This window comes from Eucyclogobius newberryi, unplaced genomic scaffold (genome assembly GCF_026437365.1).
Source record: "Eucyclogobius newberryi isolate DKJ021-1_F unplaced genomic scaffold, fEucNew1.0.hap1 SCAF_17, whole genome shotgun sequence".
Lineage (NCBI taxonomy): Eukaryota > Metazoa > Chordata > Actinopteri > Gobiiformes > Gobiidae > Eucyclogobius > Eucyclogobius newberryi.
The window spans coordinates 9845875-9873715 of NW_027315801.1; the positions used below are offsets into that span (position 1 = coordinate 9845875).

Sequence of the window (27841 nt, forward strand, 5' to 3'; positions counted from 1 at the left end):
TTCAAATGTTCAAGAACATTTATTCAACAACAGCAAACAATCCACTTGTTTTCATCCAAACACACAAGTACCATGCTACAACATAAACTTTGAAGATTTATATTTTATATGGGTAAAGTGTATGTACAAGCAACTTTAACTATTAAATAATTCCTGCTCAATTCAGAGGTTTTACAACACCGGGTAAAACGACAGCCAATCAAATTTGGAATTATGGCAAAGTTTAAAATAAATAAAGAAAAAATTGCATCTTATAACCATTTCACTATAATTACACTATATGTGGAGTTACTTCCTGATCATTGACCCATTATATTTTTTTTAAACACACAGTGCATTCAACTAAGAACATTTACAGTAGCGTTTTTCAGTTTCTCAAAGAAAAAGCCATGACAGATACATCTATGTTTCTTCATCACAGGACACATACCACGGAGGTCAACATCCATACTGTTAATAGCATAGGGTGGGCAACAGAAGCTCACCAGTTGTAAACAATTCAAACACGTCATTAGCATCGATGGAAGAGTGGCAGAGATGTACAATTGGTAACAACCGTGTGACGAAAAAATAGAAATTCAGAAGTATGAAAAAGTCCCGAGCTGCCTTTAGTGCTGGCTCAAACGATATGCTTCGAAATAAAATTCTCACTCTACAAAAAGACAGAATCAACAAGGGAAATTATCACAGCATTAGACTTACTTTGACGATAAAAACTATCTCTCCAGACTGCATCAAAATGTACCGATGCCTTCCCCTTTTACCAAGACTGAATGTTAAATATTAAATTGGAAAGAAGCCTGTGAAGAGGAAAAGCGAAATGAATTGCGCTGCTTGGCTTGACGCTGATACAGTTCAGTCATTAAACAAACTGTTAATCACACAATAAACACCTGAAATGCAATGAATAAACTGTTGTTATATGAGCCTAATATTGCATTACCGTTAAATCTACAACAGAAGACAGTCGTTGGTGAATTATTGGTGGCTATAAACCTTGTAACAAACGCACATTTCACACTTTCAATAATAAACTACTCTTTCTATCATCTTTCCTGTAAATTGTTCTATTTTTAACACATTGCACGTATGAACCTTGCAAAGTAAAAAATGTTGCCATAGCAATGTTATTCTGGTGATTTTCTGTTAACCAAGAGTGCATGCTACTACATGATGCAACACATACTGCAGGGGACAGTGTTGTTCATGGAAATAATTTAGTTGTTTTGCCATTTGCACTTTGTATTGTACGAAAATTTACCGATCAAAGGAGGGAGGGCATGTCTGCGGAGTTCGTATCTTAAAGCCATGCTCTCTTGTTCCCTCTTCTGCGTGGCTTTCTTTGTGAAGTGTAAAATAAATTGCCTATGACTGGTACACAGTAGGGACACAGGTACGACCAGGGGCGTCGTTTGGGGGCGTCTAGTTGAAGCCGGTGTCAGTGCGGTAAGAGTAATGCCCGTCCGATGTGAGCTGAGTCGTCTCTGTTGCTGAGGGCTGCAGCATTATGGGGTCTCCACCGGCCTCTGTCAGCACACACAGACACGCACATGTTCAATTACAGCTTGTTTTCAGGTTTCAGAGTTTGAAGATGAAAGGAATATTTGTTTGTACCAAGGTGAACGGATTGCAGTAATGCTAAAGTGTCAGTGTTGTTCAGTAATTCATAAAATATCAATAATGTTATGTACCTATTAGGTTTTTTAGGAAAACAGCGACGTTTTTCCTTCCTTTTTCCTTAGAAGAATGCCTTACATTTGTTTTGCCCTTACCAAGCTTGACAAAACTCTGAAAGTGCTACGTTGCGGCTTGTTCCCTTCCTCGATTGTGGTTTTAATAAACAGCTAAATTGCACAAGCTCGTAGAACAGCACACTTGTTAACTTGTGTGTCCTGATTACAATCTGTAACAGTAAATGTGAAATGTTTGTCGGAACAGGAGCTTATTTCAACACCGCACAACAGATGTATCTACAGGTACCAATAAAGTCACTTGAACACAAAACCTGAACATTGTAGTCATTATTCATTCCCCCTTCACTCATAAGCTACTTGAGGTAGAGAGAATCGAGACTGCTAATCTGTGCCATCGGCCCCAACAATGCCTCGCTCAAACCTCTGTGGCTCTGTTAAACCCTCACCTCTCTCGTCAGACTGCAGCTGGGCCTCCAGGTCTTCGGGAGACATGTAGAACTCCTGGTCCGGTGCTTCTCTGGGCCGAGGTTTACACCTGCCACAGCAGCAGTTACAGCAGCAGCACAGGCAGCAGCAGAAGTAGCAGCCTGTCGCCACTCCACACAGAACAAACAGAGCCTGTGGAGCAGAAGAGCAAACCCAGAGAGAGCTCAGATACATGTTCAGTATTCAATCATGGGGATGTAACGTTGTACCATAGTTATGTTACGATTATGTGTCTAATGTAGAGCTACATAAGTCATTGTCTATGTGGTTCTGTCAATAATTTTAGGCTCAGAATGTTACCATCTGATTTCTGTCATTGCAATATAAACGTCGTTCCGTAAAAATGTTTGCATCCGACATCAACCACGATCCTTCTGCTCCATTCAACACAAAATTACAAAAATATAAAAAGGAAAGAAAATTGTAAGCATTTTATACAATACCAGCAATAAATAGACCATGTTACATGATTGTACAGAGTGGTTAATACTATGATAATACTTAGTGAATGTGCTAAATTAGTATGTCTGTGTTTTACAACGTACGAGTGGGTTATGTCTTGACCGTTTGTCATGAATTCTTTATTAATTGTGCGGATTGTGTGGCTTTGGTCCAGAAGGGGAATGAAGCTTTGGCTAAAATCCTGCATATTTATGGGTAAATGTTGTTTTTTTTATATACCGGCATTGTCCCTTTATTAGAAAAATACAAATACATTGTCTACGGTGGCACTTACCTTTGCCCACCAGCTCGACAGGACAAAGTACGTGTTCACGTTTTCTTCTCCAAACTGCTCAGCCACGTAGAGACCCAGAGAACCATATTTGTCATAGATGTTTCGTTTGGTGGGGTCGTTGAGAATTGCATGAGCATTGTTTATCTCTTTAAATTTGTCAACCGCTTCTGGATTGTCCGGATTCTTGTCGGGATGATATTTTAAGGCCAATTTCCTGAGAGCGACACAAATATTACAAAATACGTTCCAAATGTTCACACAGATCGTAAAAAGGAACGTAATGGGGACGCATTACCTGTACGATTTCTTAATATCGTCACCTGTGGCCACCTTGTCAACCCCAAGGACCAGATACAGAGACTCCCCAGCCGTGGATAGCGAGCGCTGTCTCTGGTGCTCGGCCATGATGTCTCACCCAAACTGAGCACACAACAGACATGTCAATCCCTGCATGAAAGGTTACACAACAATTACAGAAAGAGGAGGAGGAGGGGGGGGGGGGCAGGTCAAGAAAGGCCTGCCTATAAAAAACAATAGATATGGTGAGCTGCGTGCAACCGATAGGCCTTCAGTAACTAAGAATAAAAATAAGCAAGCAAAGAAAGAATGGATCACTTTAAAACGCAATATGATCATTTATAAAGCCATCCTGAAGTGTTACAGGCCTGCAGTTGGCTGGTTATGTCATGGTTAGGCCCAATAATGCTGAATTGGCCTCATCTTTCATTAACTGTCACCTTAAAATGATAAGAGGGTATAGAAATTTTAAAAAACGTCTCTACATTGCAAAGGTTCAAGTAGAAAACGCTTTATGTCTAGTAGATGTATGGAAAAGGCTGTCACTGTGAAAAAACGACAGCCCCTGGCCGATTCAAGCCTTGCAGCTCGTTTGCACGTCAGCGTCGGTTTTGACATCATTCATTCATTGCACATTTCTTGTCCAGTTGTAGCCTGCAGTCGACCGTGTGTTGCCCGAAGAGAGAATTAGCCTGTGTAAACGATGCACATAATCTCTGCCAGCATCAGCATCACCGCCGTAGCGCGCAGCATCCATATTGGTTTGTTTCCTGGCCTGCTCCGGTGGCGGCACAGAGAGGGATGTGGCGTCAGCAGTAATTGTCAAGGGCAGGGGCTCGTGTCTCTGATTTAAGAGTGTCATCCAAACGCACAAAGAGGCTCACCTGTACGCCGGCTCCGTTACGTAGCGAACAACGATCCCGACAGCTCCTGATTTCTGACAGAGGAGCGTGACTACTATGGCCGCATCTCGCACGTACCCAGCGCTACAACCATGGACAGCTGCTGCAGTGACAGGCCCCGCCCCCACCCTCGCGGTACCCCACGGCGACCCTGCGCGCGCGCTCCCGAGCCTGGTCGCGCGCGCTCCCGAGCCTGAGCGTGCGCGGTGATGGCAAAGCTGAAGTCCAGATCATAAACTTTATTCATATTGTTTTGAGCGTTTTTGTCAGAGAAAAGAGACTAAATGCAAATTGTATAGGTCCAACGAATAATACGTATTTTATGAGACTATTGCTTTATAGGTCATTCTTTTTTGGTTTTTAGCAGACCCGCCACCAGAAAAGTTACTTGGTGCACCTTTAATATTTACATGTCACCAGCATAGGCCAAACAGTGGCTGCTATTTTGTTCAGGCTACACAATAAATATAGGCATTTAACTTAATATATAGGCATATAATATAAACTTGATATTGAGGAGCGACTGACTGAATAGAAATGTACCAAAAATACATATTCATATTTTAATGCGAAAGTTGAGTAACTGTAATCCGGTACAATTACCTTTCCTTTCCTCTCTTTTTTCCCCCGCCTCAACCTCGAGCTGAATAATATTTTATTACTAACACTGCTGGTTCTGAAATCAATTGTATGCATTCCATTAGAGCTCATTTGAAAAGTGGTTGGCTTCAGTTTTGTGACTGCCCAAGTATTTATAGAGGTACTACAAACTGACATCGGTTTGACTTTAAAAATACTTATCTGGAACAGTAATTCACCAACAATGGAAACAATTGATGGACCCTTGGCAGCAGCAAAAGCAATAACAAGCAACTACCAAGGACTGGACCGAAATAACTATGGACAATGGAACATTTTACTTTTTTAAAAATGTACTTTTACAAATACATTAAAAAAAAGTACTTTAGGAGACCTATGCCAGACTACTGTGTGTCTTTTAAAATATATATATATTAGGGCTGGGCAACGATTAAAATTTTAAATCGGGATTAATCAAATTATTTCCCTGATCAATCACGATTAATCGTAATTTTACGTGCAAAATAAATTCAAAAGAAGTGTAAAGTGCATCAGCATTTTTATTCAGTAGCAGTTAAATAAAATATTAAGTATTCACTTTCCACAAAATTCTGAGCCACAATCATTAAAGATGAACAGGCCACTTCAGAGGTCCAGCCGCTGCTCCTGAGGGACAAGCTGGAGACGGCTGGTGTGGAGTATGACCTGGCAGAGTGGATCCTGGACTACCTCACAGACCGACCCCAGTTTGTGAGAGCCCGGAACTGTGTGTCTGACACTCGGACCTGCAGTGTGGGGGCGCCCCAGGGCACTGTCCTCGCGCCCTTTCTCTTCACCCTTTACACTGCAGACTTCAGACACGACACGGACAGCTGTGTCCTGCAGAAGTTCTCTGATGACTCTGCCATGATCGGACTCATCACGGACGACGATGACGAGGAGTACAGAGGACTGGCGCAGGACTTTGTGGACTGGTGTCAGCGGAACCACCTCCTCATCAACGCGGGGAAGACCAAGGAGATGGTGGTGGATGTCACCCCACTGCCCCCTCACCAGTGAACATCCAGGGACGGGACATTGAGAGAGTGACTCATACAAGTACCTGGGTGTTCATCTGAACCACAAACTGGACTGGACTCATAACACAGACGCACTGTACAGGAAGAGCCAGAGTTGGCTCTACCTCCTGAGGAGACTCAGGTCTTTTGGAGTGACAGGGCCACTCCTGAAGACCTTCTACGACTCTGTGGTGGCATCAGCTCCTGTACGGTGTGGCCTGCTGGAGCAGCAGCATCACAGAGAGGGAGAGGAAGAGGCTGGACAGAGTCATCAAGAAGTCCAGCTCCGTCCTGGGCTGTGCTCTGGACTCGGTGCAGGAGGTGGGGGACAGGAGGGTCCTGGCTAGATTCACATCTATGCTGGACCATGAGTGTCACCCCCTGCAGGACACTCTCTCCGCTCTGGAGAGCAGCTTCAGTGAGAGACTGATCCACCCTCGCTGTGTGAAGGAAAGGTTCCGTAGGTCTTTCCTTCCTGCTGCTGTCAGACTTTATAACAAGAACTGTTAGTACTGAACACTCGCAATACTGACCTAACCTAATACTGATGTGCAATTCTGTCATATGTGCAATTGCTGTTGGAATTCATGTGCAATTCATGTGCAATTACTGTGAAATTCATGTGCAATCTATGTGCTGTCGTGACACATATTCATGTGCAATTACTGTCGTGATCACATGCAATGGTATTTATTTATTTATTTATTTATTTGTCTATGGGAGTTTTTATTTATTTATAGGAGATCTTCTACTGAAAGTGTTTTTCAGACTTCCTATAAGTGATCTGTTCTTCTGTATCTACCTCCTGTATCTACCTGCGTTGCACCAATGAAATTTCCCCATGTGGGACAATAAAGGAATATCTTATCTTATCTTATCTTATCAGCCCCAGGCTCCTTAAGTCCTGCACAGATGAACTGTGTGGAGTTATGGAGCATGTCTTCAACATGAGCCTGAAGCTGAGGGTGGTACCACAGGTCTGGAAGACCTCCTGTCTGGTACCTGTGCCCAAGACACCGCGCGCCAAAGACCTCAACATCTTCAGGCCGGTGGCTCTCACGTCCCACCTGATGAAGACACTGGAGCGGCTAGTCCTGGACCACCTCCGCTCCACCGTGAGCTCAGCCATGGACCCGCTGCAGTTTGCATATCGGCCTGGCATCGGAGTGGAGGACGCCGTCATCTCCCTGCTGCATCGCTCTCTCTCTCACCTGGAAGCTCTGGCAGCTCTGTGAGGATCCTGTTCTTCGATCTTTCCAGCGCCTTCAACACCATCCAGCCGCTGCTCCTGAGGGACAAGCTGGAGACGGCTGGTGTGGAGTATGACCTGGCAGAGTGGATCCTGGACTACCTCACGGACCGACCCCAGTTTGTGAGAGCCCGGGACTGTGTGTCTGACACTCGGACCTGCAGTGTGGGGGCGCCCCAGGGCACTGTCCTCGCACCCTTTCTCTTCACCCTTTACACTGCAGACTTCAGACATGACACAGACAGCTGTGTCCTGCAGAAGTTCTCTGATGACTCTGCCATCATCGGACTCATCACGGACGACATTGATGCGGAGTACAGAGGACTGGCGCAGGACTTTGTGGACTGGTGTCAGCGGAACCACCTCCTCATCAACGCGGGGAAGACCAAGGAGATGGTGGTGGATGTCACCCCACTGCCCCCTCACCAGTGAACATCCAGGGACGGGACGTTGAGAGAGTGGACTCATACAAGTACCTGGGTGTTCATCTGAACCACAAACTGGACTGGACTCATAACACAGACGCACTGTACAGGAAGAGCCAGAGTCAGCTCTACCTCCTGAGGAGACTCAGGTCTTTTGGAGTGACAGGGCCACTCCTGAAGACCTTCCATGACTCCGTGGTGGCATCGGCCCTCCTGTACGGTGTGGCCTGCTGGAGCAGCAGCATCACAGAGAGGGAGGAGGAGGCTGGACAAAGTCATCAAGAAGTCCAGCTCCGTCCTGGGCTGCGCTCTGGACTCGGTGCAGGAGGTGGGGGACAGGAGGGTCCTGGCTAGATTCACATCTATGCTTGACCATGAGTCTCACCCCCTGCAGGACACTCTGTCCGCTCTGGAGAGCAGCTTCAGTGAGAGACTGATCCACCCTCGCTGTGTGAAGGAAAGTTTTCGTAGGTCTTTCCTTCCTGCTGCTGTCAGACTTTATAACAAACACTGTTAGCTCTGAACACTCACAATACTGACCTAACCATGTGCAATTCCGTCATATGTGCAATTACTGTCGTGATTCATGTGCAATTACTGTGAAATTCATCTGCAATCCATGTGCCATCGTGAAACATATTCATGTGCAATTACTGTCGTGATCACATGCAATGGTATTTATGTATTTATGTATTTATTTTTATCTTTATTATTTTTTCCCCTCCATCCCTTGTTGGGTTTTGTCTATGGGAGTTTTTGTTTATAGGAGATCTTCTACTGAAAGTGTTTTTTCAAACTTCCTATAAGTGATCTGTTCTTTTCTTCTGTATCTACCTCTGTATCTACCTGCGTTGCACCAATGAAATTTCCCCATGTGGGACAATAAAGGATTGTCTTATCTCTTATCTTATCTTAAATACATTGTGTACATTTCAACTTAAACAATGTTATCAAACACAAAACTAAAGCTTACTGCCACTGCCAGGGCATTGAAAAGAACCAGAAAAGTTTGTAGATTCCTAAAACTGGGTGTTTTTTACTCCTCTGTAAAAATCATTTTAGGAAAAGTAACAGGCATTAAAAACTTCTTGTATTGTTTTTTGTATTGTATTGTTTTTTGTAGACACAGAACTTTGATGGCCAATTGACCTAGGATTAGCCCCTAGGCCTGGACTTTTTTAAGCATAAGTATTCCATATATATATATATATATATATATATATATATATATATATATATATATATATATATATAAATTAATATATTTCTAATTATATTAATTTATTTATTGTTTTAGTTTATTATTATTTATTTTTTAATAATCAAAATGGCAATCATAACTGTGGGGAAATAATAAACAAATTAAATAAAATTTGAAAATGAATATATTCAAGAAAAATATATTCACATTTAGACTTTACACACCTAGATTTTAAGTACTGTCTATGGACTGTGAATATCCCATTACAATGTTTATTTTTTCTTGAAGCAAATGTAAGTCTGTATATTTGTTTGTGTGGTGTGGGTTCATATCAAATCAAATCAAATCAAATCAATTTATTTTTGTAAGGCCCAAAATCACAACAACAGTTGCCTCTGAGGGCCACAGGGAGAAATGAATCAACAATGTCTGTGGTGGCGATGAAGTCAGACAATGTCTGTGGTGGCGAGGGACGATGTCCCAGGGTCCTCTGTCCTTAGACTCTCCTTCTCGGCCAGGAAAAACTACAATATCAAGGTTTCTATTCACAAACATTATACATGTCGTTCCAAAATATTTGATTATCCCATCCATTTGAGCCATTATTGGTCCAGATCTGATCCATCACAGAGGAGAGTTGCCTCAGCAACCATGACGTTACAGCTCCGGCCAATCACGGATCTCACAACAAACTGAATCTCGCGAGATGTGCGTGCTAGCTCGGTTAGTTAGCTAACCTCGATAAGGTTGAATTGTCTGTGCGTAGTTTTCTATGTAAATTCTTAAAATAACCTTGTTTATTGTGCGCAGTTGTTTTTTAAGCCGCAGACCCGTGAAAAGGCGCATCTGGAGGATCTGTGCGCAGGTGAGTGTGGGTTTGCGCACATCGGGCTAACAGCTGCGGCGCTCGAGGAGGAAATGCGTTTGTTTTGAAGCGGCGACAGGTTTTCAAATCACTGGTTGGAGGCTGCAGTTTGTTTTTTAATGTAACAAAAATAGTTGTTGCGCTGTTTATTTTGTATAAATCATTGGGTTCTGCAGTTTTTCTCTGCACATCTGCAAATGCTGTACGTGCCGATACTAAACATGGTCAAGCTGTGTCAGTCTTGCTTATGTTTCCCTGCTCCACTTTTGTCCGCAGGTTCCTAATGATGAGTTATGCTGAAAAGCCAGAGGACATCACAAAAGAGGAGTGGATGGACAAACTGAACAATGTGCACATACAGCGGGCTGATATGAACAGACTCATCATGAATTACCTAGTGACAGGTGAGTAAAGAGTAAAAGTGTTTGTACGTTTATGTTTGTCCCGTTTGATTTCTTCTGTGTTCATGTCCCTTTATCCAGAGGGATTCAAAGAGGCTGCAGAGAAGTTTAGGATGGAGTCAGGGATCGAGCCAAGTGTGGATTTGGACTCTTTAGATGAAAGGATAAAGATCAGAGAAATGATCCTAAAGGGGCAAATACAAGAAGCTATTGCCCTCATCAACAGTCTGCACCCAGAGCTGCTGGACACAAACCGATACTTGTATTTCCATCTGCAGGTATGTTTGTATGGGCCCCCACTCATATTGATTGATCTGTGTTGTCAAATTACATTGCATAAAGTTGACCAAATCATTATTGCAAAAGCAAAACCCAATACACTGAAAAAATTTGCAATTATTTTCTCTTCTGCAGCAGCAACATTTGATTGAGTTGATCCGTCTCAGAGAAACTGAATCGGCACTGGAGTTTGCACAAACGCAACTGGCTGAACAGGGAGAGGAGAGTCGCGAATGCCTCACAGAGATGGAGCGGACACTTGCACTCTTGGCTTTTGACAACCCAGAGGACTCCCCTTTTGGAGATCTGCTCAACATGATGCAACGGCAGAAGGCAAGTTGTATTTCATTTATGGCTGTTCATTTACAAATGCCTTGTCTTGTAATTTCTTTCTTATCAAATACAGGTCTGGAGTGAGGTGAACCAAGCTGTGCTTGATTATGAAAACAGGGAGTCCACACCGAAGCTGGCTAAACTTCTGAAGTTACTGCTGTGGGCACAGAACGAGCTGGATCAGAAGAAAGTCAAATATCCCAAAATGACTGACCTTAGCACAGGCACCATCGAGGACCCAAAGTGAAACTACTCTGATTGTCTATAATTTATGATCTATCAGTGACTGTGGCAACAAGGTAACATGTTTAAAACTAAACTGTTATTTTACATTATAAGCAGTATCCCACTCTGCAAACTATTAACATTTTGTGAAATACAAGTTTAGTATAAAAACACAATAAATTCACTGAAATCCTGGACAGAATTATAGTAAAACACTAGAGCTGGGGATCAAAAGATTCATACGTGACAATTCAGTATGTCAAATATCAAGTCACGGTTCTAAGTTTCCTTTCTTTATAATATTCATCCAAAAAGCTCAATATTCACAAAAAAGACGGAAAAACACTTTATATTATTATTTTTAATACATTCTTGACTTACAATTTAAACCATTGTGCACTAAATAAGAACTCCCTTTCAGCACAAACTTCAAGACCTGAACTATATATTCTAGAGCCAGTTACTGCACTTGAGATTTTTAAGGTTATGGTACACTTTATTGTCCTCTGCATTTGACCATCCTTCAGTGCTGCTGCAGTGGAGCGCCCGGGATCCATCTGCTGATCTTCAGCTAGTCTTGGTCAGGACCTTAGCCGGAGGATATGGTGCATGTTTTAGGTTAATGGGGGAAACTGGATGAAACTCGCCTCCAAAAAGGCACAGAAAGGCCCAGGAGTCAAACCCCTGAACTTTCTGACTGTGAGCTGAAAGTACTAGCCACTCTGCCGCCGTGCAGTGGCCTTTTTTGGCAGATTATCATTTGATAATCATTTGAAATCAATGTCACCTAAAATATTGCCTACGTCCTTTTGATTCTCAGATTCCGAAAAGGCTGTTTTTAATTTTAGTTTTAAAGTTTTTTTTTATTTATTATTACTAGTTAATAGTACTAGTATTTATCATCAGCGACTTATTTTTTTAAGAAGGTAACTATAAAGTACAATGCACTTTCCAAAAATCCGAACACAAAACCCGTGTACCTTGTCGTGTTGCAGACCATCACAAATGAACAGATTTACATTTATTACAAATTCCTATAAACCTGAATATGTTGCTTATTATTTTTCATACAAGACAATTCAAACATATTAGGAGTGAAGCTTGATTTTAGTTTGTCACTAAGCTATGAAACATCTTTACAGTTTTTGTGTCAGAAACTCTTTTAAAGGAGTGGTTTTCACAAAGTTGAGTTGCCTACATCTTTACAGCAAAAAAACAAAACAGTGTGTGCCCGGGAGAGTTTACCATTTTGAATTCCATTGACCTGAAAATCAGTATGGTGTCTTTATGTTTTTATTTGATGTTATTTAAACCTGAAAATTGAACTGAAATCATTTGTGATTCAAGTTCACTCAAATCATTTGCATTTTCACTTTATGTTGCATGTTTATTTTGAGTAAGGTATAAGCCTCACTCAACCTACTTTTGTTGAGAAACTTGCTGCTAGTTATTATTTTTAAACATTGTCATGTAAAAAATATTAAGACTTGGAGAGCTTACATCTCTTTTATTAATGAACATTTTTAAGATGAAATTTGCTATTATTAAAATAAATTAAAGGTAAACTTTGTGCTCTGTTTTTCAACTTTATTTTTGCAAAGGGCTTCAAACAAGTCAATTACTGAGAACCATTACAAGGTTTTATTACATTTTCCCCTTTGTTTACACACATATCCGACCGACTTATTTTAAAGTAGAACGCTACAGGTCACCTTGCTACATAAAAGCTTTCACATGGAAACACCATAGACCAATCTGCATCTAAAGAAATAATTTCACTTAATCAACTTGTGTCCATAGATTTATATGCAACATATAACTTTAAAGAGCTTTCTTCTTCCATTTGGACAAATGGATCAGCCCTTAAAGCAGCACCTGTCGACATAAGATTTGACAGGTTTAACTTGACTTTTGTTGATAACTATCATTCTAAGCCAAATTGTAGTATTTATTTAAGTTTTAACTCTCAAAAATGTTTCTCTTTATTGCATTTTTATCAAGTAATGTCTATAATTCACTCAAATTCCCTCTACGTTTTGCCATCAATATGTAAACAAAATGAGGCATGACGTATGTACCTGATAAAGACAGTTGCACTAATGTTCAGTGGAAGCTGATTTGGCTAATACAAAGATAACATGATTTGATGTCTTCGGGTCAGGACGAGCCGTTCCTCCAGAGATAATGCATATGTAATCTTTCTAAGATTATTTTTTATCATAAATACGTAGATAGTATGAAGATTCAACCATTTTTAATATTCACAAATATGTGCACTTTTTACACATAAATGGTCTATCACATGATCTCTCTGGGTGGAGTCTGCATGTTCTCCCCGTGTTACCGTGGGTTCTCTCTGGGTTCTCCGGCTCCTCACACCGTCCAAACACATGCATGTGTTAGGCAAGAATTGGTGACTCTAAATTGGCCCTAGTGAATGAATGTCTGTCATGTCTATCTCTGTGTTGGCCTTGCGACGAGTTGGCCAGTGTCCAGGGTGTACACCGCCTAAGGCCCAAAGTCACTGGGATTGGCTCCAGTCACCAACGACCCGGAAGGGAACAAGCGGTAGAAAATGAATGATCTATTTTCTATTAAAACATGATAAAAACTGAAATAGATCTTAAATGTATATACCTCTAAATTCAATTCAGATTTTAAAAAATAATCGCCTGCAGTGTCTTGCAGTAAAATACAAGGAAATACAATATTGGACTATAATTTCTCTAACCCTAATTAGAATCAGAAAGGGATTTCAGTTTCAGTGAGCAGGATTCAAAAACCAGGAACTTGCTTTAGCATTAAGGTGCAACATACAACAATGAATAATAATAGGATCCAACTATATCAAAAAGAACATACACACATTTTTTTGTAAAAAAAAAAAGTGTAATGATTGGTTATTGGTTTGAATAATTATGAAAATGGCTGGTGTTGAGTGTTGTGTTCAGAGGGAAAGAATCTGTTCTGGTGTGTATATTCAGACCAAATTGATTTTTTATTTGATTTGTAAATACAACATTTTATGCATGCCCTTTTTTACTATATATTTTGGTCCTATTATTATTATTGTTGTCTGTTGCACCTTAATGCCAAAGCAAGTTCCTAGTTTGTGAATTCTGTTCCCTGACAAATGTAAAACCTTTCTGATTCTGATTTGGTTTGAGGCCAGTCTTGAGTGAGACTTATACCATAGGTTGCTTTGTGTAAATGTTTGAGAGCCAATGACCGGAATAAATACTGGACCAACTGGAACTGGTCGACCACAGATTTTTCCTTTTTACCTTTAGGAGTTAAACGATCAAAATGACAATTGCGCTCCACTCTCTGTCCTCGGCCCTGTGCTTGGGAACCGTCAGCACGTGACAAACGGGCTCCATAATTTGGAAATGGGCGGAGCCCTCAGCTTTGCGAGAAACAATGGGGAAGTAGCGCTCTTCTTCTGTTAGTAGTTACGCAAGCATTGTAAATCACGCTCAATTAGCTTAACTCTTGATGAAAGTTAGAAAGTTGCTTTTCAGAAGTCTTCAATGAAAATGCGTCTTTTGTGCAGTCGCGGCGCAGACAGAAGAGGCGCACTCTCAGCGCAGAAGAGGCGCACTCTCAGCGCAGAAGAGGCGCACTCTCAGCGCAGAAGAGGCGCATCTGAACCATGCAGTTGCAGTATGAGTTGAAACCTGTCTGTCCAGTTTAGCCCGAGGATAAGTGACGGGGTTTTTGAGTTTAGTGGAGATCAGAGCGGGGAAGACACGGGAGGAAAGGTTTTTCCATGGCTGTCGTTTCAGCTCAGAATGGTCACAAAAACGGATTGAATTGCGTTCTTTTGGAGAGCGAGGATTTGAAGTCATGTTCGTCACAAGAGGATCAAACGCTGTGGTCCAGGTAAGAGGCACGAGCCATGAAATAACTACACAACGTGTCTTATATGACACATCAGTGTAAAGAGAGTGAGGAACAGGGCCATCTCAAGACAAACACTTGTCACTTTGTCACATTATAAATTAAAAGTATTTTTTCTTAAAATGTTTTGAGGATGTGGTTGTGTTTGTTATAAGTTATAAACCTTACAAAGTTTATAACTTAACTTAAATCTGTTTCTTGTCGTTAAATATTTTGTCAGAATAGAATAATGGAGAGAATAATAATAGACTTGGAACATTAATATTACGTCTATATCTCATCAAAATGTGGGTTTATTTAGGTTAATATAGCAGAAGTTTTCAAATGTTACAGTGAAAAGTATTACTTTTTGTTGTTTGGGCCAATTTAGCAGGAAGTCTAAGGGCCAACAAAAATTGGTCAGAATGCAAAAATAAAAAATAATATTGAAGACCGACCAAATATGCATAACATTTATTCAGACAATTTTGAGTAGATGTTATGCATAACATATATTCAGACAATTATTTAAGGATTCCATTAGTTATTTGCGTGCAATTTTTCAGGTTGATGCTCCCAAAGTAAAAAAATATTTACCGGTAAAATGTCTCTGGACCTCATTGTAAAAACCACACTATATTAACTTAAATTGGCAAGAAATTGAACATAGGGTTTTATAAAATGTATCTGTGTTTTATTTTCTTAAAGGCTATTTTCAACTTAACATTGTCATTTAATAATAATAATAATAATAATAATAATAATAATAATAATAATAACTTTTATTTATATAGCGCTTTTCAGTGACCCAAAGACGCTGAACATGTACAAAAAAAGGGGGGGTATTTACAGACGGGGGGGCAGCACGTACAATACACGTACAGAATAATATACAGATAAAATGAACAAGACAGAAGAGGTAGAAAGAAAAAGATGGGGATGTAACAGGGGGTAGAAAAGTAGGCAATGGGGTAGAGGAGGCTAGGGGTAGGGGAGGTCATAGGCTTGGGTGAAGAGGTATGTTTTTAGGCGGGATTTAAAGTTGTGAGTGAGGGAGAGTGGCGGACGGGCATTTCTATTATGCATCCGGAAATCCTCTTTGGGAAGTCATGTTTCGGTGGTGACGTAGTATCAGCAATTTTTTGAATAAAAAGCCAAATGCTTTTTGCCTCTCTTCCAGACCATTGACCCGAAGATGGTCTGTGGTGTTGTTCCTGGGCACTTGCTTCCTGTACTGTGGGCGCATGGCCATGCCGATCTGTGCCGTCACCATGGCCTCCACTTTCCACTGGACAAAGACTGACACTGGAGTCGTTCTTGGGGGCTTCTTCTGGGGCTACTGCATCACACAGATCCTGGGTGGATATGTCAGTGACAGGTAAGACAACATACACGTTTAGAGCTGCACAAATGGGAAAAGAAATGCAATAAGTTCATGGCCGTGGCTGCAGAGCCGCGGCGCGGTCAAATAGCCCAGCAGTTTCAGGAGCCGCGGCACAAAAAACCCATGCAGTTTCGGCCGCGCGCCGCGGCTCTGTAGACACTCCCTAAGTGGACACTATTTAAGGGCAAGTTTATTAATTAAACGTCAGTCAATGTGACTGCATAACCTGTTTGTTGGGTAGTTCCACTACTAGTTTCACTTTATCTGGTATGTTCTGCAGTTTGGCATTAGACATATCTTTCATGCGATTATTCAAACACACGTCTTTTCCTTGCTGAAAAATATTTTTTAAAACTTGTCCCCATTTCATGCAGCATGTGGGCCAGAAAATCCTTTGAAAAAAATAATAAAAAAATATTCTCACCCACCATTAAAATCTGGGCTTTAAAAAAAGCTAAAAAATAGTTCAAATAACCTAATATGTCTTTTAATTCATCGACGGCTCAGACAAAATACCTGCTTCTGCTGTTTGTCTGTGGACCGGCTGGTTTATGCTCCATTCAGTCCCGTGCTCACGTCCAGACTCAGACCTGATCAATGGTGCATCAATGGAATCCAAGCAACTTAGTTTGCATTTGTTTATTTTTTAGGACAATAAATTCTCATATTATACTTGTGTACAAACACTTGTGCCACACTTTAATGGTTCCAATCGGTTTTGATCAGTTTTTAGTCTTGTAAATCAACCAATCACAGCCCTTGCGATTCGCTCCACTTTGATGTCTCCCTTAACAATCTTACAGCAAAAGATTGTTTTAATTCATTTCTTTTTTTTAAAGAATTTTCTTTTGGCCCATTGGATTTATTATTCTGGCCAGCTCAAAATGAAATGGGGTTGAAAAAGAAGGGAGGACATGCAGTAAATGAGTCAGAGTCTGGATTTGAACTCGCCATCGAAACCACCATCGCCCGGTACCTCAAGTGGGAGCTCACCATCAACTCCCTCATCAAGAAGGCCCAGCAGAGAATACTTCCTGCGGCAGCTGAGGAAAGCCAAGCTGTCAGCCCAGATGATAGTGCAGTTCTACACGGCCATCATTGAGTCCATCCTCACCTCCTCCATCACCGTGTGGTACGCTGGAGCCACAGCCAGGGACAAACAGAGACTAGAGAGCATTGTGAGCTCTGCTGAGAAGGTGATTGGCTGCAGACTTCCATCTCTGCAGGATCTGTACGTCTCCAGGGCTCTGGGACGAACAAGTTGGATCACAGCCGACCCTTCTCAACCTGGACACGGACTATTTGAGCCACTCCCCTTAGGCAGGAGGCCACTCCCCTCAGGCAGGAGGCTACGGTCTTTCCGGATCTGAACCTCCAGCCATAAGAACAGTTTCTTTCCCTCAGCAGTTGGACTTATGAACACTCCTAAACACCTGTCACTTTAACTTAAAAAAAATAATCAATCACTCACTGTGCTGTGAATTTTGTTCATTGACATTGGAATAAACCATTTCTGATTCTGAAAAAACATTTACAATTGCAACTGCATGACAAGGGAGATCATTTTGTGTTAAATAAAACCAAAAATGACTCTTAAAAAAATAATTTGGTCCTTGGGTTTCATTTATTGCATAAAAAAAGAAGATGTACCTACAATAGTGAAGGAATATCACATTAGTCTCCTTAGTTTAAAGATTACATGGCAAGTTTGCATTTGTATCCTTTTCTGCTATAGCTTCCACTTCTAATTAAATGTACATACTTTAGTAAACTACAGAATCACAAATGTAATTCTCAACAGTGGGCAGATGTAGAAAAACAACTGATAAACTTAATAAAAGCTGGGGTCCCAAGTCCAACTCATAATCAGTTTGGTGCTGAATGTAAAAACATTGCATGTGGCCGTACTGTATTCTTTTGTGACTGATCTTAAATGCTGTCTTGCTTTAGAATCGGTGGAGAGCGTGTTCTGCTGATGTCTGCCATGTCCTGGAGCCTGGTCACTGCTTTGACTCCGCTCCTAGCCCGGCTCTCGTCTCACGCCTTGTTCCTCATGGCGGCCGCCCGCTTCCTCATGGGACTGCTGCAAGGTGAGCTCATCAAACGAAAGAGCAGCGTGCAGCCACGGTTCACAGGGAAATCCAAATTACCAAATGAGAACGCCACAAAACACAGCGCTAAACCAGTCCTGATAACTATCCCTTTACATATAGCCCTTTACATATATCCCTTTACATATATCCCTTTACATATAGCCCTTTACATATATCCCTTTACATATAGCCCTTTACATATATCCCTTTACATATAGCCACACACGGATGATCTCTTCCTCTGCTCTTTTCAGTGCATACGCGGCAGTAAAGTCCGTAATATATTCAGTACAATTTACGCGTGGACATTTTAATTACCTTTCTGCGATCTAACGCACACCTTTAAATAAACAAAGGTCTGTGAAGTTTATTCTCCGGGTCAGCGTCAACACCAGATTGTACAAATTTTTTCACAAAAAAGGTGATCATTTGTAGTATTTTAAACCTCACTTAATCTGAATAATCCCTGTATACTTATTTCTATCTGAAGAAATATATCATTAAAAGTGCACTATGTAACTTTTCGTAACTTTCCACTATCTGCTTTAAATATTCCACAGTCTGTCCTTAAACGTCTATCTCCGGGAAAAGCAATAACATTTCTTTGGAGCCAGTTGCACTAGTTTTGTCATATGTTATATCGTCAGTGGTAACAGACATTTCCTTATATGCAAATAAAAGCTCATAAATAAATATTGATACAGACGAACCCATGCAGCCAGTTTTTTTTTTTTTTTGAATCAACCACCTCTGGCATAAGCACTGTTGTGTTTTGCTAACTATTAACCAATTGTGGAGTGAATCAGCTTTTTCTGGGCAATTCTGATCCCCTGACTCACAACATGCTGGTTATCAGCTCTTTCCCAAAGCATGAACCTTAACTAAATGATCTGTTAACCTTAACCCTAACCATCTGTAAATTGTGAAACCCCTTTATCTGTGTTTTTGTCGTGAAACAGTAGAGGGGAGATCAGGGAGAGCCGAATTTCACCTCTACCTATGTCACATCTGCTGCTCATGTCCAACCAGGAAGTAGAATTATACACATCACTAGACCTGGAGAAAAAGATTCAGTTGCAGTCATCTGGACTCTGTTTTTAGGAAAAAACTAAACGTTTCGACATTCGAATGACCTTTCTGTGTGAGACCTTTCTGTGTGAGACCTTTCTGTGTGAGACCTTTCTGTGTGAGACCTTTCTGTGTGAGACCTTTCTGTGTGAGACCTTTCTGTGTGAGACCTTTCTGTGTGAGACCTTTCTGTGTGAGACCTTTCTGTGTGAGACCTTTCTGTGTGAGACCTTTCTGTGTGAGACCTTTCTGTGTGAGACCTTTCTGTGTGAGACCTTTCTGTGTGAGACCTTTCTGTGTGAGACCTTTCTGTGTGAGACCTTTCTGTGTGAGACCTTTCTGTGTGAGACCTTTCTGTGTGAGACCTTTCTGTGTGAGACCTTTCTGTGTGAGACCTTTCTGTGTGAGACCTTTCTGTGTGAGACCTTTCTGTGTGAGACCTTTCTGTGTGAGACCTTTCTGTGTGAGACCTTTCTGTGTGAGACCTTTCTGTGTGAGACCTTTCTGTGTGAGACCTTTCTGTGTGAGACCTTTCTGTGTGAGACCTTTCTGTGTGAGACCTTTCTGTGTGAGACCTTTCTGTGTGAGACCTTTCTGTGTGAGACCTTTCTGTGTGAGACCTTTCTGTGTGAGACCTTTCTGTGTGAGACCTTTCTGTGTGAGACCTTTCTGTGTGAGACCTTTCAGTGTGAGACCTTTCTGTGTGAGACCTTTCTGTGTGAGACCTTTCTGTGTGAGACCTTTCTGTGTGAGACCTTTCTGTGTGAGACCTTTCTGTGTGAGACCTTTCTGTGTGAGACCTTTCTGTGTGAGACCTTTCTGTGTGAGACCTTTCTGTGTGAGACCTTTCTGTGTGAGACCTTTCTGTGTGAGACCTTTCTGTGTGAGACCTTTCTGTGTGAGACCTTTCTGTGTGAGACCTTTCTGTGTGAGACCTTTCTGTGTGAGACCTTTCAGTGTGAGACCTTTCAGTGTGAGACCTTTCAGTGTGAGACCTTTCAGTGTGAGACGCTGCTATTTAAAGTGTTGTGCTTGATTCATGAATATGCCACTTAAAGGTGCATGTAACTTTTCCGGTGGTGGGTCCATCTCTTGCTTGAGTGCATGGAGATGTCATTGCTTTGTCTTGAACCTTCTAGGATATGTATTAAACATATCTATATCCATGGAGACAAGCAGGCCAAGTTACAGGTCAGATCTGTGTAGAGGCGAGTCTGAGTAAGAATGAGTGTTCTTTATTTTTTTTATCTTACTGAAGCAGACCCTCCACCAGAAAAGCTACAAAATGAACCTTAAATAGGTTGCTTATGTCTTTTACAATTGATTGAATTTTATTTTGATGCAGTGAAAAATGGTTAATAATTTGTATGTAATTCTGTTTTGTTGCAGGTGTGTTCTTTCCTTCTTTGGCCAGTTTGTGCTCATATCGTGTGGTAAGAGCGGAAAGAGGATTTTTGTTGAGTATTTGGCAAAGTGGCTGTTATTTTGGGTATGTTTTTTATTTTTTTATTTTTCTTTTCAACCAATCCCCATAAAATTAACATTTAAATCCTTTGCGTTTCTGTTTGTTTCAGGATGTTGGTGGCTGGCGGTCTGGGGTCAGTCATGCTGAAGAACTATGGATGGGAATATCTGTTCTACTGCATTGGTTTTCTAAGTGGGCTTTGGGCGCTCCTGAGTTGGTACTTTCTGGTAAAAGGTACTCATTTGAGGAATTGCATATTTTAGAGATTTATTTTAAATTGAATATGCAACTGTTTTTGTTTTGTAGGCAAAGAGATTCCCAAACAGAAACTGTTTGAAGATGGTCCACGTCAGTCAAAAACACAGTGGTTGAGTTTCATAAAGCATGCACCGGTCTGGTAAGGTCTTTAGTCTAGTCGTAACAGACTCGTCCAGTCACTGACAGTTGCATTTTTGTGTGAAGGTCCATGATGATTGCTCATGCGTGTTCTGCCTCTACATTCTATGCTCTTGTGTCATGGCTCCCAACGTATTTTGAGGAGTCGTTTCCGAATGCAAAGGTAAATCCTCATTTCACCCATTTCACCACTGTGTTTTGTGACAAGTGCAGCCAGTGTTTTTGGGCCAATTATGATTTCACTTGTCACTAAGTCTCAGACTTTTTCTACAGGGAGGGGTGTACAACACTGTCCCGTGGATAGCTGCGATTCCGACAGTTCTTTTTGGAGGGTGTGCCTCAGATTTTCTTATAACTAAAGGTATAAAACGCACAAATTACTTAGAGAAAATCCATACACTGACCTGTTTAAAGAGACAGATTCTGCTTAACGTGTACAAGCTTTTAATTATGTTTTTCTCATTTACCCACTCTAATGTATAGTTATAGTGATTCATAAATGTTGGAGTAATCTTTTTTCGAATGAAGTCGAGAAAATCCCTGTTTCTCTGAGCCCCGATATACGGCCACTGCTTTGTACATTTTAAAACATTTTTGCTTTTTAATCAGTGATACACAGGGCAGGCTGAATTTAGCACCAGAGTTTCCAACCAGGAGTTTGCAGACTGCAATTTAAAATGTCCAAAATATAAAATAATGAGCCATGGGTGTCACACATTCACTATAGACGTAGCGGCAGAGGCGGAGCCAGACATCCTAAACATTCGGGGCTTAGCCCAAAAAGAAAAGGAGGGGGGTCATTCTGGCCAATATGATGTGGTTTTAGTGCACTTACACACAGTAACCCTCCAAAGGCAAAGACAGCCTTTTTGCCTTCTGAGAGAGCTTCTCCCTCCAAAAAACGTTGAACAGAACAGCAGGGGTGACATTTAGTTATTCAAGAAATTGTACATCTTGGTGTTCTTTAAAACAATCAGTGACAAAACAAATATGAAAAACATACACGTACCTGACAGGGCTCGAAATCACAACACTAATGTCTACAGACTGATGCTCTGCTGTCTAGGCTAGTCGACCTAGAAAATAAATGTCAGTCTTACCTTTAGCAAACATGACGTGCTGTAAACACCGTGCATTTTCTACGCTCCCGCCCACTTTCTACATGCAGCCAATCATACATCAGTTCAACAAAAATAACCAATGAAACGGGTAAAGAGAAGTGAAGCCACTGCTGGATTCGAACCCTGGTCCCTTGCGTCCCGACCCAACGCTTTAGGGATCTTCTCAAAATAGGTAGAAGCTGAAAAGACGTAATTTTTTTCATGTCTCTCTGGACCCCCTCCCCCCCTCAAAAGACGAAAGACTGGCTTCACATAAAATGTTAACGCGTTGATAAAACGACAGTAGCTTGATAGACCCTGCTCACCTTTAGTCCCTGAACATTCTTTGGTATGTTTATCAGTAGAAGTTATGAATTCTCCAAATAATGTCACCTGTTGCGCATGTTTGTTTACTCAATCCACATGAGAGAGTGGAGCGGGTGCTCTCTTGCACGGGCCACTGCGCGCCGTGATCACAACGCACTGTGCGCACGGGCCGCGGTGCGCCGTGCACCCCTGTACGCGCTCCCCGTGCGAGAGAGCACCCGCCCTGCTCCCCGCGCTGGCCACGGTGAACCATGTGGATTGAGTAAACAAACATACGCAACAGGTGACATTATTTGGAGAATTCATAACTTCTACTGATAAACATACCAAAGAATGTTCAGGGACTAAAGGTGAGCAGGGTCTATCAAGCTACTGTCGTTTTATCAACGCGTTAACATTTTATGTGAAGCCAGTCTTTCGTCTTTTGAGGGGGGGAGGGGGTCCAGAGAGAGATGAAAAAAATTACGTTATTTCAGCTTCAACCTATTTTGAGAAGATCCCTAAAGCGTTGGGTCGGGACGCAGGGGACCAGGGTTCGAATCCAGCAGTGGCTTCACTTCTCTTTACCCGTTTCATTGGTTATTGAACCAATGACTTGGTGCTCTGCGCCGCACCCGCCGCCTAATGTTGGCCTAATGCTCGTTGCTGAGAGTTTTTTAGCATTTCAAAACAATTACTGCCACAACGGCATGCGTAGCGCCCATGCGTAGCGGCAACAAAAGCATAATAGGTCTTCAATGTTATTCTTTCTATTCACAAAATGAATAAATTATGAAACACACAAACAATTATGAACCAACAATGTATGCGGTATTTGAAATAGACATAGACCGTATTGTATATGACATTGTAAATACCTAAAATGTTATTATTTGGTTTTCTTTGCAGGATACCCGGTCTTGTATGTGAGAAAGATCATGCAGGTAACTCCAATAAATATCCACGGTGTTAAAATCTGGGAGGTTCAGTCCTTTAAACATGTAATCACAGGCCACAGCGCCTCCCGGGGCAAAGCACATACCATAAGCCACATGTGCCTTTTCAAATACGTGGATTAACTGTGAATGCTGTCAACAAACTCAAATATTCACATAGAAGATAGGATAATTCACGTACAGTATAAGAATGGCAGTGGGGCAGAGGAGGGCAGTACTCGATTACAAATCAATCAATCAATCAATCAATCAATCAATCAAAGTTTATTTGTAGAGCACAAAATTAACTCAAAGCAATAGTAAAACATATTAAAATCACAATACAATATAAATAAAAAATAAATAAAAGCGTTAATAATTACTTTAGAATGTAATTAAATTGAATGAGCTGCAGCTAAACAGAACAATTTTTAGCCTGAATTCTGGGGCCCATTTTACAACCTCAGGTAGACTGTTTCAGATTTGAGCTCCATAAAATTTAGAATGCTGATGTTTAGTCATGACTCTGGCACCAGCAGGAGGCCGGTCCATGTTTAGTCCTGACTCTGGCACCAGCAGGAGGCCGGCCCATGTTTAGTCCTGACTCTAGGCACCAGCAGGAGGCCGGTCCATGTTTATTCCCGACTCTGGCACCAGCAGGAGGCCGGTCCATGTTTAGTCCTGACTAGGGACCAGCAGGAGGCCGGTCCATGTTTAGTCCTGACTAGGGACCAGCAGGAGGCCGGTCCATGTTTAGTCCTGACTCTGGCACCAGCAGGAGGCCGGTCCATGTTTAGTCCTGACTCTGGCACCAGCAGGAGGCCGGTCCATGTTTAGTCCTGACTGGGGACCAGCAGGAGGCCGGTCCATGTTTAGTCCTGACTCTGGCACCAGCAGGAGGCCGGTCCATGTTTAGTCCTGACTGGGGACCAGCAGGAGGCCGGTCCATGTTTAGTCCTGACTGGGGACCAGCAGGAGGCCGGTCCATGTTTAGTCCTGACTCTGGCACCAGCAGGAGGCCGGTCCATGTTTAGTCCTGACTCTGGCACCAGCAGGAGGCCGGTCCATGTTTAGTCCTGACTCTGACACCAGCAGGAGGCCGGTCCATGTTTAGTCCTGACTCTAGGCACCAGCAGGAGGCCGGTCCATGTTTAATATTGACTCTGGCACCAGCAGGAGGCCGGTCCATGTTTAGTCCTGACTTTGGCACCAGCAGGAGGCCGGTCCATGTTTAGTCCTGACTCTGGCACCAGCAGGAGGCCGGTCCATGTTTAGTCCTGACTCTGGCACCAGCAGGAGGCCGGTCCATGTTTAGTCCTTACTCTAGCAACAGCAGGAGGCCGGTCCATGTTTAGTCCTGACTCTGGCACCAGCAGGAGGTCGATCCCTGAGGTCTTCAGAGTCGGAGATGGTTCATATGGCACTAACAATGTCTGAAGATGTACTTTGGTGCTAGGGTTTAGTCTTGGTTTAGTCTGATTGAGTCTAGGTTTAGTCTTGGTTTAGTCAGATTGAGTCTAGGTTTAGTCTTGGTTTAGTCAGATTGAGTCTGGGTTTAGTCTTGGTTTTTGAACATTCAAAAGACTAGATGTAGCAAGAGTTCAACAAATTGTCAACATTAGAACATGAAGGATTTTCAAAGCATATCATCAAAGTTAAAGTGGGTGGAGCTGATTTTATAAGACAAACTGTGTTTTTGTCGAGCAATATTTCAGTTAAAAACATAAAATCAAGATTATGAAAAGATATACAATTCTTAATTAAAAATGACATGTTACATAAAGATCTGACATTGAGCACAGCAAGTTTCACATGAGTTGCTGTGGGACTGGGTGGTATTATCTTACTGGGAATATGGATCGCATTTCTCTGGGACAGCCTTCTTCACTTGAGGGAATTCTTGAAGAGTTTTCTGATGACATCATTTCACTCTGTTTGGAGTCACTCCAATACATGAATAAAGGTTTATGTTTCTTTCCCTGTGAGTAAGGCTAAAATTGACAAAACATTTTTTTTTTTGAATATTTGCACTACCCTATCTTCAGATTTGATTTGTGTGATTACAACTATTACTCAAATATTATTATTTATGCCACTACTTTTACTACTTGAGAAATATTCTTTTTAAAATAACATTACTCTTACTTAAGTAAATATTTTGGCTACTCGACCCACTACAGCACTGGAGTCACATGAGATATACCAGAGCATTGTTTTAAATATGAAATGATATGTATTGCATTAATATGTGTCATTGTTGTTTTTTAGACTATTTCTATGGGGATTCCAGCGTTAGTCATTTTGCCCATGTCTGATACTATCACACTATCGACTGCTGTCATGCTCACCACTTTGGCTATTGCAGCTACCACGTTCGCCAGCGGGTTAGTGCAAAAGACAAACTGAAATAAACATTATTCTTAATATTTCAGGTTCACAAACATGATTGTTGTATGTGATGAAATGTCTCTTTTCAGTGGTGTGTCTGTAAATGTGCAAGATCTCACTCCATCGTGCGCTGGCGCCCTCTATGGTCTGTTTCTGCTCATTTTGGATGCATCTTTCTTACAGATTACATTTTGAGCAATAGTAACTCAACTTTTTCCTTGTTAGGATTCATGAATATGATGGGTGCTTTGTCAGGTCAGTAACCCAATTATGTGGCAATGCCTTTTAAAAGATATGCTCACTACTGTAAAGTATGGCCTGTCCAAAGTGCACATCATTTAGTTTTTTCTTTGGGTCCACCAACATAGATGACATTCCACTGGTTGTGACAAAATGTTCAATCTTTAGCATCACCAAACATTTGTAAAATATCTGTGTGTTTCTGTGACAAATGTAATGTCTTTAATTTGTAGCAGCTTAACCTCTGCAGGCGAGATAGTTTTGACTTCTCCCCTCTTGTTGAGCCGGTCAGAATCACTCGGTTTGTGACTTTTACATGAGGCTGAGGGCCCAGTGTGACAGTGTCTGTGTGCAGGGGTCGTGATGGTCTCTCTGTCTGGATACCTGATTGAAGTAACACAGACGTGGGCTACATTCTTCTCCGTCATGGCCTTGGTAAACTTGTCCGGTTTGGGAGTGTACTTGTTATTTGGAGATGCTCAGCGCCTCGACCTGAAAAGCTACAGTCCGGTCACTGTCATCTGAGCACTGGCCCACACCGACATGAAGCCTTGTGACTGCAGATATTCAGTTTTCTGTTGTCTCGTTTCTCTTATTGAAGTTATACAAAACAGACTATGTAACACAATTAAGTTGTTGCCCGAAGCGTATTTAAATATCCTCATATTTTCTTGAGGGAATTGTGTAAAAAAGACTTTAATGACTGTGGTCATACCACCTCGAGAATCCCTAATATCGTCAGATCGGAAGCAGGGTTGGGACGACCTCGATCATTGGTGTAATAAATTCTTATCGTTATAATCACTTCTCTGTAAAATATAGGCTTTTTAATGAGCTGTATTTAATGTGATCTTTGTTAAGGACACTCATGCAGCCACATGTTCCACAGCTAAGACCGTTTTCAAAAATAGAAATAGAAATGATCAAAAACTGCCAAAGAGCCTGATTAAAATAGGCCATGGGCCACAGTTGGCCCCAGGGGCCGCCAATGCCCAAGTCTGCTTTACTGCAAACGGTCATTGTGTCTTTAGGCAAGACTTCACCCACATTGTCTAGTATGAATGCGACTGATTGGTGGTGGTCGGAGGGGCTGATGGCACAGAGTGGCCGTCTCACTTCAGTCTACGCATCAATAATGTGTGTGTGATGAATTAATGATGCACAACATTGTAAAGCTACTATTATTATTATATTTGCACATGTCTTCAAATAATATATATATATTATTAGGCCCGAGCGCCACAAGCTGGCGAGAGGCCTATTAATCTCGTAAGGCCGTGCGAAGCACGGCTGCGAAAGTGCGCTCGCCCACTTCCAAACACTCACTAACGCACTCCTTCACTCATGCACGCCCCGTGCATACTAATTAGTAGTAGGAAAATGGAACATTACCGTTGTAAACGGGCGAAGCCCGTGCAAAAGTGCGCACTAAACGAGCACTTTACATTGATCATATATACATATACATATAAAGCACTCATTTGCGCTAAGTACCTCACGAATACGTTCCCCATCTCTTGCATGTTCGGTGCATATAAGCATGTAATGCAAAATTGAACATTATTACTGTATAGAGGGCCAAAAACACAAAGTGTGTCAGTGACCAGGGACCCACACCATGAGGTAGGAAGGCGCGAGCGCTTTCCGAAAATGTATAGTTTATGATATTTGAAAAATGGGAAACATTGTTTTCGCATCGGAATATTCTTCTTCTTCTTCTTCTCGGGACCAACCCCCCTATTTTTCACCCAGTGAACATTGACGAAAAGTCACAAAAATTTGCACACCTCTAAAAATCGTACCTCTCTACATTCTGGCTATTTCCCTTTTCTAAAATAAAAAAAAATTGGCGCGTCA

At 41.7% G+C, this 27841-nt stretch overlaps 3 protein-coding genes across 4 annotated transcripts; 2 read left to right on the forward strand and 1 right to left on the reverse strand.

Moving 5' to 3' along the window:
• dnajc5aa (DnaJ (Hsp40) homolog, subfamily C, member 5aa) lies at nucleotides 1-4257 on the reverse strand. Its single transcript, XM_072448982.1, has 5 exons — nucleotides 4098-4257; nucleotides 3212-3336; nucleotides 2917-3130; nucleotides 2141-2312; nucleotides 1-1526 (listed from the first exon to the last, which is right to left on the reverse strand). The coding sequence occupies exons 2-5, from the start codon at nucleotides 3319-3321 to the stop codon at nucleotides 1423-1425; spliced, it is 600 nt and encodes a 199-aa protein (XP_072305083.1). The 5' UTR covers nucleotides 3322-3336; nucleotides 4098-4257; the 3' UTR covers nucleotides 1-1422.
• A 5050-nt stretch (nucleotides 4258-9307) lies between these two features.
• LOC140362791 (glucose-induced degradation protein 8-B homolog) lies at nucleotides 9308-12300 on the forward strand. 2 transcript variants are annotated; one of them, XM_072448984.1, is made up of 5 exons: nucleotides 9308-9492; nucleotides 9769-9896; nucleotides 9975-10171; nucleotides 10308-10505; nucleotides 10579-12300. In XM_072448984.1, the coding sequence occupies exons 2-5, from the start codon at nucleotides 9776-9778 to the stop codon at nucleotides 10750-10752; spliced, it is 690 nt and encodes a 229-aa protein (XP_072305085.1). In that variant the 5' UTR covers nucleotides 9308-9492; nucleotides 9769-9775; the 3' UTR covers nucleotides 10753-12300. The 2 variants fall into 2 exon arrangements, with proteins under 2 accessions (XP_072305085.1, XP_072305084.1); XM_072448983.1 differs by having other exon boundaries at nucleotides 9327-9401.
• A 2165-nt stretch (nucleotides 12301-14465) lies between these two features.
• On the forward strand, nucleotides 14466-27102 carry LOC140362792 (voltage-gated purine nucleotide uniporter SLC17A9-like). Its single transcript, XM_072448985.1, has 13 exons — nucleotides 14466-14612; nucleotides 15790-15987; nucleotides 17944-18083; nucleotides 20544-20643; nucleotides 20729-20853; nucleotides 20926-21016; nucleotides 21082-21178; nucleotides 21289-21376; nucleotides 23331-23365; nucleotides 25625-25740; nucleotides 25834-25889; nucleotides 25970-25999; nucleotides 26340-27102. Exons 1-13 carry the CDS (start codon nucleotides 14500-14502, stop codon nucleotides 26507-26509), a joined length of 1359 nt encoding a protein of 452 aa, XP_072305086.1. The 5' UTR covers nucleotides 14466-14499; the 3' UTR covers nucleotides 26510-27102.
• The last annotated feature ends 739 nt before the right edge of the window (nucleotides 27103-27841 follow it).

Coding starts and splice junctions, on each gene's coding strand:
- dnajc5aa (XM_072448982.1), bottom strand. CDS start 3,321: ATGGCCGAGCACCAGAGACAGCGCTCGCTATCCACGGCTGGGGAGTCT. Junction 2,313..2,916: donor TGTCGAGCTGGTGGGCAAAG/GTAAGTGCCACC, acceptor TCTGCTCCACAG/GCTCTGTTTGTTCTGTGTGG. Junction 1,527..2,140: donor GCTGCAGTCTGACGAGAGAG/GTGAGGGTTTAA, acceptor GTGTGCTGACAG/AGGCCGGTGGAGACCCCATA.
- LOC140362791 (XM_072448983.1), top strand. Junction 9,897..9,974: donor CATGAATTACCTAGTGACAG/GTGAGTAAAGAG, acceptor CCCTTTATCCAG/AGGGATTCAAAGAGGCTGCA. Junction 10,506..10,578: donor ACATGATGCAACGGCAGAAG/GCAAGTTGTATT, acceptor TATCAAATACAG/GTCTGGAGTGAGGTGAACCA.
- LOC140362792 (XM_072448985.1), top strand. CDS start 14,500: ATGGCTGTCGTTTCAGCTCAGAATGGTCACAAAAACGGATTGAATTGC. Junction 21,377..23,330: donor AGATTTTCTTATAACTAAAG/GTATAAAACGCA, acceptor TTTTCTTTGCAG/GATACCCGGTCTTGTATGTG. Junction 23,366..25,624: donor ATGTGAGAAAGATCATGCAG/GTAACTCCAATA, acceptor GTTGTTTTTTAG/ACTATTTCTATGGGGATTCC.